Genomic DNA, 12,471 nt, shown 5'->3' with positions numbered 1-12,471 from the left:
TGTCATTGCTGTCAAAGGATCTTTCCACAAGCAATTTTAAGACTGCAGTCTTCCTAAACACTGGTTATTAAGTGTGTGCATCCTTTTGTGCTTCTAGTAGCTGTTTTCAGATTACTTCACTGAAGTGGTAAAACCTTTCTTTCTCTATTAAAAGCACAGAGATAGTTACTTGTGTGACATCTGTGATTTGTGTTTGCAATTTTAAAAAGCAGATTGTCTGATAATTTCTGTGAATGGTTCTTTTTATTAAAGTAACATTGATATTGTAAGTATAGAATATTCAACACATGAAGTTGCAGTGTTCAGGTAAGAGTATACGTGTCCACACACCAACTGGTTTGGTTGTTTGTTTTCTTTTTTGGGAAATGCTGTGGGAGGATAGCAATTAAGGAAAGTCTGTATGTAAACAATCTCTATCCTAATTCCCTGTAAGTGAATCAAAGTATTCGAATGATTCAAGTTGCTAAAGATGCAACTGTTAAAACCACCCTTATTTTTGTTTTAACTATTTACAGCTGTAATTTCTTATTTTATCTGTATGAATATTTCTTCTAAAGTAAGTGTTTCTGTAGTCACTCTTGGATTTAGTTTTTAATTTAGATACTGTCACTGACCACCTGAGATGAACTTCAAACAGAATTCCAGCTCATAAATTCCTGTCAGATACAGGTTGTGTCAGCATGAATTGTTTGGTGATATACTGCAGAGAATCTGGACACTGTGCTTTCTTAAGGACTGAGTAGCTTTTTCTCCTTGTGCCAGTAGAGAATTTAATATTGCATTTGAATTCAGTCTGACTTAGAAGTCTTACTGGGCCAGATGCTGAAGCTTAGGGTAAATGGAGCATTTAATACCCACCAATATATGATCTAATTTAAGCCAGGATATCACGAGTAGGTACAGCAAACAACTGAAGGATTTAGGAGACAATAGAAAAAAACAATAAGAAGAAAATATGTCCACTTCAGACTGGCAATTAAATGAATACATATCTCTGATTTAGAGTAGTCAGAATTCTAACTGATGTGGGATGAAATTTTGAGAAAAATACTAAGGTGTTTAAATTAAAAAAGGGCAATTGCATTAATTTTGCACCTTAATTTTAAAGAATTTTTTCTTGCCTCTTGCCAGGTCATCTAGCATTTCAAACTGTTGGTGAAGGTGTATACCAATTCCTGATTATGCTTTACATTCTCTAAGATACTGTTTTTATTTTTTTCCCCATTAAATTAATGTTAAGGTGTAACACCACCCTGTATTTCACAAGGGGTGCACAGAAATGTGTTTATCTGCAAGTCTGTGCATGTGTGTTCCATTTCACAGTTTCCGTGGATGGAGCATACTCAATTAGGAATTTAATTTATACCATTTGTTACTCTGAATCTTGTTGCTTCTCTATGGTGATTCTGCTTTTAGAATATACAGGAAAAGATTCTTATGTTCAAGAAGTAAGAAGAAATCTGTACTATTAATTCCAGTCATATACATGTACACTACTTCAAGATTTGCATATATTTCTATTGCTATTGTTTTGATTGTCTAATAAAAACTGGATATATAAATTGAAATATCTTCACTAATCTCCCAATAATCAGGTAAACTTGAAAATATTTTAATATTTTATTTGAAAATATGATAAAAGTAAAATTCTGAATAGTCAAGGTTACTCTAGAAGATGAGGATGCCTTGAGAGCATTGTTCAAACACTTCTTGAACTCTTGTGAGGTTTGGTGCTGTGACTACTCGCCGAGGGAGCCTGTTCCAGTGCCCAACTACCATCTGGATGAAGAATCTTTTCCCAGTACCCAACCTAAACCTTCCTGGACTCAGCTTTCTGCTGTTCCTACTGGTCAGAGAGAAGAGATCAGTGCTTGTCCCACTATGTCCCCTTTTTAATTCCTTTAACTGGGAATTAAAAATATTTTCCCCAAGTTGAGTCTCTCTTGCCTGTGACAGTAATTGGTAAAGAATTTACTGGGAATTAAAAATATTTTCCCCAAGTTGAGTCTCTCTTGCCTGTGACAGTAATTGGTAAAGACTTTCTCTCTATCTCAACCCAAAAGCTTTCTCATCCCATTTTCTCCCCTTCTTTTGCTAAGGATGTTTACATTTTAGTCCTAAATCTATGTGGCATCAAAGCTGGTAGTGGTAAACATGATTTTTAGCAAGATTATATGAAATACTGAATAGTCTAAGTGGCTTTTTAGATTTTTGTTTCTGCAGTGAGTATATAAGGAGACTTGGTCATGGAAATCGAAGTAAACAAAGATGTAGCTGTAACTCTTGATTGCCAGTTAAATTTTCTAGATTACTTTGGTCTCTGTATTCCTGGCTTTTTCATTTAAGGTGAATTAAAGAAACTTCTCTACAGCAAGATACAATAATGTTGAAAGTTTGGTTATCTTGCAACTTTCTAGCGCTGCTTGCACTGACACTGTAGAAGGAGCGGTAGCTCATTAGGGACACTATAAATAAATATGAGGCTCATTTTTCTGTGCCACTAAGTGGTCCCACTTCAATTCAGAGCAAATGCATTATGTAGGTCTAGTAGGGAAACTCTCCTTGGCACATACACTGGCATTAACCTATTAACCTATTGATAATGAAATTAAAAGCCTGTTTTCTCTGCTCAAATGCAGACTGAGCTTTGTGTGAGCTGTCAGTGGAAATTATGTGATGGGATTATGTGGTGATTAGTGATGCAGTAATAGAAGAAGAGGCTTCTTTGTATTTCTTTGTCCTTGTGTACTTTTGACAAATACCACTAACTACTTAGCATTTGTTCCACTTTACTAACCATCAGTTAAAATGGTGGTTTTGGGTAACAGTAAAAATAAAACTAATACATGAACTTATTTTTCCCACTAATACTTTTTCAACAAGGCCCTACAGTAATAATGCACTCTTACTCTTTATAAATTCTTCTCAGGAAAGCAACTAAGTGTACTTTTGCTCTTGTGGATCAGAATACTATTTTCTATCACTCTGAAGCTATGTACGAAGCTATGTTGGTAAATAAATGCTTTTGAGTTTCTTTGTCTTATTTTCATTTTTTAAACATTCCAGTCTATCCATTTTGAAATTTCCTTAGTTGTCCTCATTTAAGGCATTTATTTCCTCTACCAATGACAAGTGACACTTAACCCTGGGCAATGTTAAATGTCTTTGATGAGAACATGTCAGTTGACACTGATATATCAGGCACATGGCTTGTGACAGCACCCAGTATTATCTAACCATGGGTTGCAATTACGTCAGTGTGACATTTGTGGAGGTATGAACTGGAAGAGTTCAGCATCACAATGCTAAAGGAAGTACACAAAGAAAATCAAATCTTCCTGTCTCATCATGGCATGCTAGCTCTTGAGGCAGCTATGGAGTCTTGCAGGGTAATACTTACACAGCAGTTAAGTGTGAAGTTTCCCAATAATCCATTTTGGCAGTGCTGTTACAGGGATCATAAGCATGTGCAAGAGCTTTCCTTAAACCTGCTATTTCAGTGCAGAGTTCAGTATTCGAAGCACAGATGAGCAGGGGAAGCACCAAATTCCTCTGGAGCCAACTTTTTTCAAGCAGTGTCAAAATGGGAGTCTGAATGTAATGTGAATGATGACCATCAGCCTTGGCCACCTGCTGACAAAAGAAAGTGAAGCTTCAGTCTTCTGAGTTCAGGAAACTTTCACACTTTTCAGTTCTGCCTGTGCAGTTTCTTGAGGTCACTGTATCTTGTATGCTAGGTTAACATCCCAGGCTGCACCTTCAGCCTCTCTGCTTCTTCAGCCATGAGTTGTAGTGAGGTGAGGGTGCTGTTGAAACTGGCAAAGATCTGACAGATGGATTCCATTAAGTATTAGCTCAAGGAAAGAAATATCTCATTAATTAATTATATTTTGGAATAGAAGACAGGGTTGATATTCAAGCTCTTTAGCATAAGGTGTGTTGTTTAGGCAGTGTTTCTTTCTGTAGTCATTTCCATGGCTTGTATCTGCCCTTGTTTTGTGAATTATGCTGTTAATACAATTCAATTTAAAAATTGTAATAGCCTCTTCATGTCTCTTAATTAAAGTAAGGTTTTTTTTCCACTTATTTCCAGTTATGCTTTGATTGCTTTCTGATTGTTCCCATGTGTATGGACTAGGCCACATTCATTTAAAGACCACTGACCTCAAATCTGAGAAGGCTGTACTGTTGTTTGTTAGTGTCTTTTAAAGTTTAAGAATTCAGCTCAAGCTGCTTGTTTCATTTTTGCTATGGTTATATTTTAAGCCTTTAATCAGGGGAGTGCCAGGAGGCACTGATTTAATCAGTGCACTGCCTCTCAGATGCCATGACCTCAGTGGAGATCCATGATTGAGACAAATCTTTTTTACTTAAGGTGGGTCTGTCAAGATTCCTAGAGTACTTTTCCAAGCACCAGTTTTGGACTCTCAGAATTCACCCCATCTTAACCCAGTTTTCTTCTTTTGGGATTATGTTATTTCTCTGCAGGATGTTTTTGGACCATCTCCAGTTACTAAAGACTTGTTCCTATTTCTGTTTTTCTTTTCCATTCTGTTCTTCATTTCCATACTTATCAGTAGACAGTAGTTTTCAGAGCACTTAAATCCTCAGATGTCACACAGCTGGAAATTGGTAAGGATTGCTTGAGGAAAAGCAAAGGAAAATTAGTGCCTTCTGAGTTTCATGTTAGGGCTGATAGATTACCAATTTGAAAAATGTAAAGCAAGAGCTATAGGCTGTGTTAGCATAGAAAAGGGGGCTGGGATAAAAAGCTAAAGTTGTGGTTTGCCAATAAATTAATCAGCAGGTTTGCTGGTGTGATGGTCATGGGTGTAGAAGTGTATTGTGGTATTAAAACAGATAGAATTTTAGGTTTAATGTAAACCTAAATATGAATAACTGTTTCAACAGACTTTTAGTACGAGGCAGACTGCAGCAGGCAAGAATTATGTTTGTTAAAATGGTTGAGATGAACATAAAGGCATGCTATTAAGTTTAGTTGTATGGAGAAGATGCCCTGTATATGGAGTTTTGCAGTAGCCTAGACATGGAGGAGAAGGTATTTAACCATGATTAGCTGATCTTTACCTTGGTCAAATATAACTGGCCAAGTTACAATTTTGGCAGTCAGCTGTTACCACCATAATCTTTCTGAACTGGCGGACACATGTTTTTACTGATGAACAGACACATCAGCTTTCCAGGTACATGCACACAGTCGTACCATGACATAAATATTTCGCACAGCAGAACAGGGAGAAGAGAGAGAAGATGGATATTGTGTTGTTACAAACGTGTTACAGTGACCTGGAGTAAGTACTTGTGATAACATTTGTCTTTTTCTGCACTTTTAATGCTAGGTGTACCCTGAATTGCAAATCACCAACGTTGTTGAAGCCAACCAGCCTGTTACAGTACAGAACTGGTGCAAGAGGGGATGGAAGCAGTGCAATGGTCACCCACACATTGTGGTTCCCTATAGATGTCTGGGTGAGTGACTCAGTTTTAAAAAGTCTGTTTTTTCCTGCTCTATTTTTTTTCAGTCTCTTCATGCAGAAGATAGAGAATCTACATGAATGTCATATATACCTCAGTATTATTGTCTTTTCTGAAAGGAGTTCTGTCCAATTGTTCAGTCTTTTGAAACTGCATTATCTAGAAAGAAACTACTCATTTTCTCCTCTGATTAAACCCTTCTTTTTTCACATTAATTTTTGAGTATCTAGTACTTGGACTCTTACCATGAAAGACTATGGGAATCTGTATTTGTTGAAATGAAGCAAAAGATACTTTATAAATTCCCACATTTCATCCTGCAACTTTATTTTTGTAGCAGTTGCTTGCTGTTTTCTCCTGTATCCTTGGTGCTTTGGATCAGTTAAAAGGGAGGTTTGGGAAGTTTGGGCCCTCGTTTTTTTTTTTGTCAAGCTTTACTTTTATCTGCATTAGAAAATGGAATTGTTAATTTGCCATTTTCATTAATATTCCAGGTATTACATTTCGTTATATTATTCCATATTTAAGTATGTTGATTTACTACTGCCATTTGAATTGTGATTAATGCTGGAGCTCAGAGTTGTAAGCCAGGACATCTAAAAAGCACAGAAACCAACTCAGACCAGTTATTCTATGAAACAAATAATGAAAGAATTTTTTTTAAAATATGCAATGTTTCTAGAATTTTTGTTCATTTGTTTAGAGTAGGTAAAACAAAGGATGTAATCTGCCCTTAGCAAAGCTGGGACTGAAGAATAACTAACAGAAATGCTACTAGTGTGGTCAAAGTGCCAAAACAGCAGGTGTATAAAATCTATGTTAAGTATCAGGGAAATTTTTTGGTTTGGTAAAGTTTCTAGATCTGATGTTTGTTTGTATAGATATAAAATAGGTGTTTCTAAACCTGCAGTATATCATTGTTGATGCTACTGAGGCTCTGCAGGACTAGTTTATTCAGAGCAAAAATCCTTAAGGAGAACCCAATTTCCAGACTTTTAGCGAGAAGAACCTGCCTCTAGGAATTACAGATTCTGACTGGAATTTGGTAGGAAGGAACCTGCTGGTTTCTGTGTTTTCCCAGACTTCTGCGTGAGTTGAGTTGGTTGGTTCCATCACAAGCTTTAATGCTAAAAGTGACTTGCTCTTTTACCTATTTATTGCTGTGTTTTCTTTAATTTTTTTATAGTCAGGATAGTAGTAGTGTTAATATATGTGTAAAGGCAGATAAGCAACTTGTGAGAGGTGAGGTAGAGCTGCAGTATCACTTAGAACGCATCACAGTATATTTGATCAGACTCCATAAGGAGTCTTGCACTAATTAGAGATATGGCAGAAGAACATTAGACTAGTGGAACTATAAGAACTAATTTTTTATTTTATTGTCACCCCAAGCAAAGCTCTGAATTAAGAAAAGGGAACTCTTAGGCTCAGGCTTATGTCAGATTTGGTCAGTGCCCTGGCGGTTTTACAACCTAATTTAAGCTAAAAGACAATGTCATCACAAGGGTAAATGAATATAAATTTGCTATGAATAAATTTAATCTGCAAATTGTGAGGAAGTATCTGCAAGCATAAGGAGCTCCAAAAGTCTTCTGGTAAAGGAGTAAAAAGTCTAATCATGTGGAAGGAAGTTCATAAATTTATGGAAGGAAGTTCATAAATTTATGGACTGGACTATATGCAATTCCCTGCAGGAGTGAGGAACTGGACTAGGACTTTTAAAGTGCCCTCCCTGAGTTGAAGTTTTGAAAGAAAAGTCATTGCAAGTTGTATGGTTGCTATCTTAGGTAGCAAGATTTGGACACAAAAATTTTAAAGATGTTTAAGCACTTCATTCCCATTAACCATTAGACTTTAATTATTTTTCTTTTAATCTCCACATATGCTAAGTTTTTTTCTGATTTCTGATTTGAACTGAGGCTTCTGTAATTGTGTCTGATACACTGTGTTTGCTATCCTTTTTGTATGCTGACATTCATCTTTTGACCCTGCCTTAGAATAAACCTTAGATACTATTGTTCCCAAGGGTCTACTGGGGGATAGATGGCCACATAATTACTTCCTCTGGAGGAAAAATGGTGACAGTGGCCATAATCTGTAATTTCTCCATCAATCCTCTGCTTGTGGTATACTATGTCTGTCTTGGAATACTTTTCCTTAAATCATCTTTTTGTATAGAACTAAGGAATCCAGAGAGCTTTTAATTTTTTTTTTTCTCTCCTCCTGGTGCTTCTTCAGTATTGAAAATTTTTTATTTTTTTTTTAAATTGCATCTTGCCTGTCAGCTGTGCAAATGCCTCAGCTGTTCTTTGTGTGGTAGCTTTTAGTGGACATTGCTAGAAGTTGGGCATTGGCAGTGCCCATTCCTCTGTCATTTTAGTGCTAACAGACCCTTGCCCTAGACCACTGTTCAATCCATCTGGTAAGAATTAAGATACCAACAGAAAATTTGTCAGTGGGCATCTGATTGCAGAGTTGAGTCTTAACTTTGCATTGTTCTGAAGATCACTTCAAGTATCTTGAGTCAGCCCAGTAATTTCTTCCATCTTGACATTATTTTTCACAATTGAGAAACAGCAAGTGACAGAAATCTGGCTGCTTTCAGGCCAGAGCATCTTTACAATCTGTTTGTATCATAATCTTCAGCCAAGGCTTTCTAATGTGTGGAGCCCATTTCACTACAGCCCTTGCCTGCTCCAGGAGTTTTTCTCTTTAAGACTTCTGCAGTGTGGTTGTTACAGCAGTTATTTGTGGCAGCATGCTTCAGTAACATCCAGCAGATTTACTAGATTACACAGCTTCATAGTTTCTTAAGAGAATGCAACTAAAGCATAAAAACAGTAGTTCAAACAGGGCAAAATGAAAGCCCCTTATTTGAGTCTGCCATGTGTCTTTGCATTGACCATAGAAATATTCCCTAAAAATGTTCTAACTGGTTCTAAATCTTAAAGAATTAAATTACTTGAATTGTTTGAGTGAGGACTGTGGTGCTTGACATAGAGCGATGTATGTGTTTGGGTACACAGCAAAAATGAGAAGCTGTGAGATGTGCTGGTCGAAGAGAGAAGACCTGCAGAACTCCCTTCTCCTGGTCTCAGGTGTGTGTATCACCCTCATACCTGCACCACTTGCTGTGTGGCACAGCTTGCAGGGTTACAGCAGACAGTGCCAAGATGTGACAGCTACAGCTGGTCTGTAGGCTGCCAGATAAAATTTGCCATTACAGATCATCCAGCATGACCAGCCTAGAAGTAAACAAGTCCCCGGGTAAGACAATGCTAGGCTGGATTTGAACTCAAACAGGGAACCCCAGTCAATGCCATTCAATCCTGGATGCAGATGTCTAGTTGGCCACTGAGCTGGGCAGTGCTGAGACCCCAACCAATCAGAATGTAAAAAAATCAAATTTGAATCAAAATTCAAGTGTGGGAATTTTGAACCCCCTGTAAAAGGAGGCATTCCTCACTAAACATTGTCTGTTGTCGCATGAACTTCGGTGTGTTCTGTCGTGTGCCTGTCTCCAAAACTGCGGCAAACATAACACCAAGGAACCAATGATTCCTTCCTTGCTTTATGGAAACTTTTTTTTGGAAAATACTGTGGCCACCAACCTGACCGTGTAAATGTTGATGGGAGCTCTACTGCTGGCTGCAGCAGGAGAGCAGGATTTCTGCCACTGTTGGGGCAGTGTGGGCAATAAACATTTCTACTTTGCACTTTCTCCTCTCTTCACTGCTTGCCTGAGGAGAAACAGCTGGTGAATTTGTGTAGTGTGGCCAGTGAAATGAAGTAATTCACTCCATGTTCCTTGTTGGTTGTAGGAGAAGTCATCCTTGTCCCAGAGTGTGATTCTTTGAATACACATATTTGATATTATCCAATTCTGGAATATTGGATAAATGTGTGGACATGCATTTCTGAATTGATGGTATTTCATTTTCTGTTGGTCAAACACATCCTGAACCCTGGATAAAGAGGGGACACTCAGTTATGTGGGTGTGGATCATTATGTGGGCATGGCAGATGGGATATGGCAAGGTGTGCCAAAGGGGGAATTTCAGGAGCTTAACTGTGCTGTGCGAAGTGCATGTTCAGGAGTGGCTTTGCCTCATTATCCCATTAATGTATGCTGCTAAGTGTTGGAAAGATCCAGATGTGTTGGAATCTCATTATGTATATAGCCTTTGTCAATCAAAAAGCGATTACGTGCAGTCATTTGTTCATAAATGAGTAGGTTATATGAAAAATATATTTTGATGTTTGGTTATGCACTGAAATACTGGCTTCTGTTTCTGGTTTTAACAAAAATGTCTTTAAAAATATTTATTAACTTGTCATACTTTATAACTAGCAGTTTGTGAAGTTATCCACTTCCAAACTTCCAGGGTTTGAAAGACAGGTGTCTGCCAAGGAAGGTGGGAACATCCCTTGGAATATGAACCTCTTCCCTCCAAATTATTATAGCTTTGAAATTACAGGGCTTTCAGGCAAAGATATGGGAAAAGGAATAGCAGTTCTTTTCTGATATATATATGTATGGGAAGGGGAAGGGGTTCAGGGTCCTGTATTTTCCTCTGAGGCGCCTGAGTAGATGGTGAGTGTCCTTTCCAGTGAGATTAGGTGTTAATAAGCTCCCAGTTCAACAGCAGCTCTTATGAGCAAAGGCTCACCCATGGTTAGGAAGAAGAAGTAAAGGGCTGGACTTGTCGGCGGCAGTGAATTCTCCCTAAGGTAGCAAAAACTCCACTATTCCCTTCTGATCCCGAGAGCAAGAGAGAACGAGGAGCTTGAGCCCAGTACCTGATCCCCCAGCCAAAATCTTGTGGTGTCTCTGCCCTTCCAAAGAGAAAACCCCTGCCAGCTAAGAGTGGCCAGCTGCACCCTTCCACCTCCTCCCCTTGCCAGCCATCTCTTTAGTCTCTTAAGTAGTGGTCTTTATAATCTCTCAGGCAACTGTTTTGGTTTATGCTAAATTTGGGAGAGAACTTCTGAAAAAAAATGCTTTTTTTTTTCTAAAAAGCAAATTCAACTGGCCCCTCCCCCAACTGGTTTGGGAAAAGATTTTTTCTTGAGAAAAATGGAAAAAACCTGTTTATTTAACAGAAATTGAATAATATTAAACAAGAAAACTTTTCTTTGTTTGATGAGATGGCAAATCAATTTATCACATCTTTGTGGTGTAGCTCGGCTCACTCAGGTTTTTATCTGTCCCTCTGGCACTGGAAATGCCGAGGCTCAGGCTCCGGTGGGGCACAGGTGTGAGCTCCTGGGGTTTGGCTGGTTTTTAGTCTAGAGCAGGTTTGAATAGATCTAAGGAAAAGGGAAAAAACCAGTCTGGAGAACCTTTTTGCTTCAGCTAGTTAAAACTAACTAAAAGCAAAGGAGAGCTGTGTCCTGCTGTCTGTCTGTGTTGCAGACAGCATAGTTCAGGAGCAGGATGCGGGGGAGTGAGTGTTTTTTCTCAACAGAAACTGCGCGCTTATTCTTTCTCCCTTTTGCTTTTAGAGCTAGTCTTAAAAGTGCAGAATTTAATATGTGACATAAACAAGGCAATTGGGGATACAAACCTCATAAAGTTACTTCAGGACATTCCACCCCTTATCTTCATATCGTCAACTTATTACTAAAACTAATATATATATTTTAACTCCACAAACACATACATTATATATATACAGATATATATACATATATACAGTCAAGGGTAGTGATAGCAAATAGTGATATTTACTCATGGTTCTTACTTTACAATTAGATTTCTTTGAGGTACACCTTGTGTTGTTTTATTATTTTTGTATTATCAACTATGTGCACTTTGGTCTTTGAGCAAAGACAACTCCATGAATGGGTTTGTCTGTACTTGAAGTAGAACTGATTTAAACTGGTTTTTTTTAACAAGCTTTTGACAGGTATTACTGGAATTTTGATTTCATTTATTGTATGCAGGGGTTCAGATTGGGCAGGGCCTGCTCAGTTAGTGGAACTTCAAGTGTTAATTAGCTAGGTGGTTTTTTTTAGATGTTATTTTCAATTTTTGAAAGATCCCCCACCCAATGTTTTTAAGGTGGATTTTAACAGTTTATTGTATTTTTTCACTTTCCCAGCCGCTGGTGCATGGTAGGGGATATGGTACACTCACCCAAGCTTTTAGCTCAGGTGTTTATAAAGCTATTCTTGAAATTAGTCTCATTGTCTGACTCAGTCCTCTCAGGGGTACTATGCTTTTAAAGGACTTGTTTTTTAAGGCTCAGGGTGGAGTTCCAGGCAGTGGCATGAGGTACAGGGTAGGTTTTTAACTATTTGGTGGTGTTTTTTACTATTGGAGCACGTAGTATTTGCCTTGGTGGGTTTGGGGAAGGGTGATGTAGTTAATTTGTCAGGCTTCTTTATACTTATATTTGGACTACTGTTTATTATACTATAGTGGTTTTATTCGCTTGGCTTGTTTGATTGGAGCACACGTCTCACAGTCATGGATAACTTGAGAAATACTGTTTATGGTTGAATTTAATTTTTGGTTTCGTGCTTACTTCTAGGTGGCATTTTTATTTTGATGACTTGAGGTATGAGCTCATTGAGCTAGGAACAATTTTCTTTTTTGTTGTTAATTTAAATTTATTTTTGAGACTTATTTTTGTAGCTTGATTTATTTGTGTTTAGGGTTAATTGAACACTTTTGAGTTCAGCAAGTTGGTTTGATTAATTTTTTTGTTTTTCAGTAGCTTTTGCAAGTTGTCGTGCTGGGTTTTATACGGTTGTTTTTTAATTTCATTTCTATGATTTGACAGGAACTATGAGTGAAAAGAGCATAGCGTGTTTCTTCTGCTGGCTGTTGGTTGTATGGTGGAGTTTCTTTAGCAGGTGTTATTTGTGTTTGGTTTTTTCCATTAGTGAGACTAAAGTTCTTACTTTTTGGTTAGTTTGTAATTATTTTTAAAATTTTAGGGTGATTCAGTTTTTTAATACAGGAGTGTT

The 12,471-nt window shown here is 37.6% G+C and overlaps 1 protein-coding gene across 8 annotated transcripts in view; it reads left to right on the top strand.

Moving 5' to 3' along the window:
* Positions 1-12,471, top strand: part of APP (amyloid beta precursor protein) — a 233,010-nt gene that overhangs the window by 78,349 nt on the left and 142,190 nt on the right. For 7 of the 8 annotated variants that reach the window (XM_086883391.1, XM_086883392.1, XM_086883389.1 and 4 more), the window contains exon 3: positions 5,361-5,490. In XM_086883391.1, the coding sequence (XP_086739517.1) occupies positions 5,361-5,490 (130 nt within the window). Of the gene's footprint in view, positions 1-5,271; positions 5,491-12,471 lie in introns of all 8 variants that reach the window. The other variant, XM_086883395.1, reaches the window with a different exon arrangement.

This window comes from Cyanistes caeruleus, chromosome 3 (assembly GCF_971803275.1).
Source record: "Cyanistes caeruleus chromosome 3, bCyaCae1.hap1.1, whole genome shotgun sequence".
Taxonomy (NCBI): Eukaryota; Metazoa; Chordata; class Aves; order Passeriformes; family Paridae; genus Cyanistes; species Cyanistes caeruleus.
The sequence above is the reverse complement of the archived record's forward strand: the minus strand, read 5'-3'. Positions and strand labels throughout refer to the sequence as shown.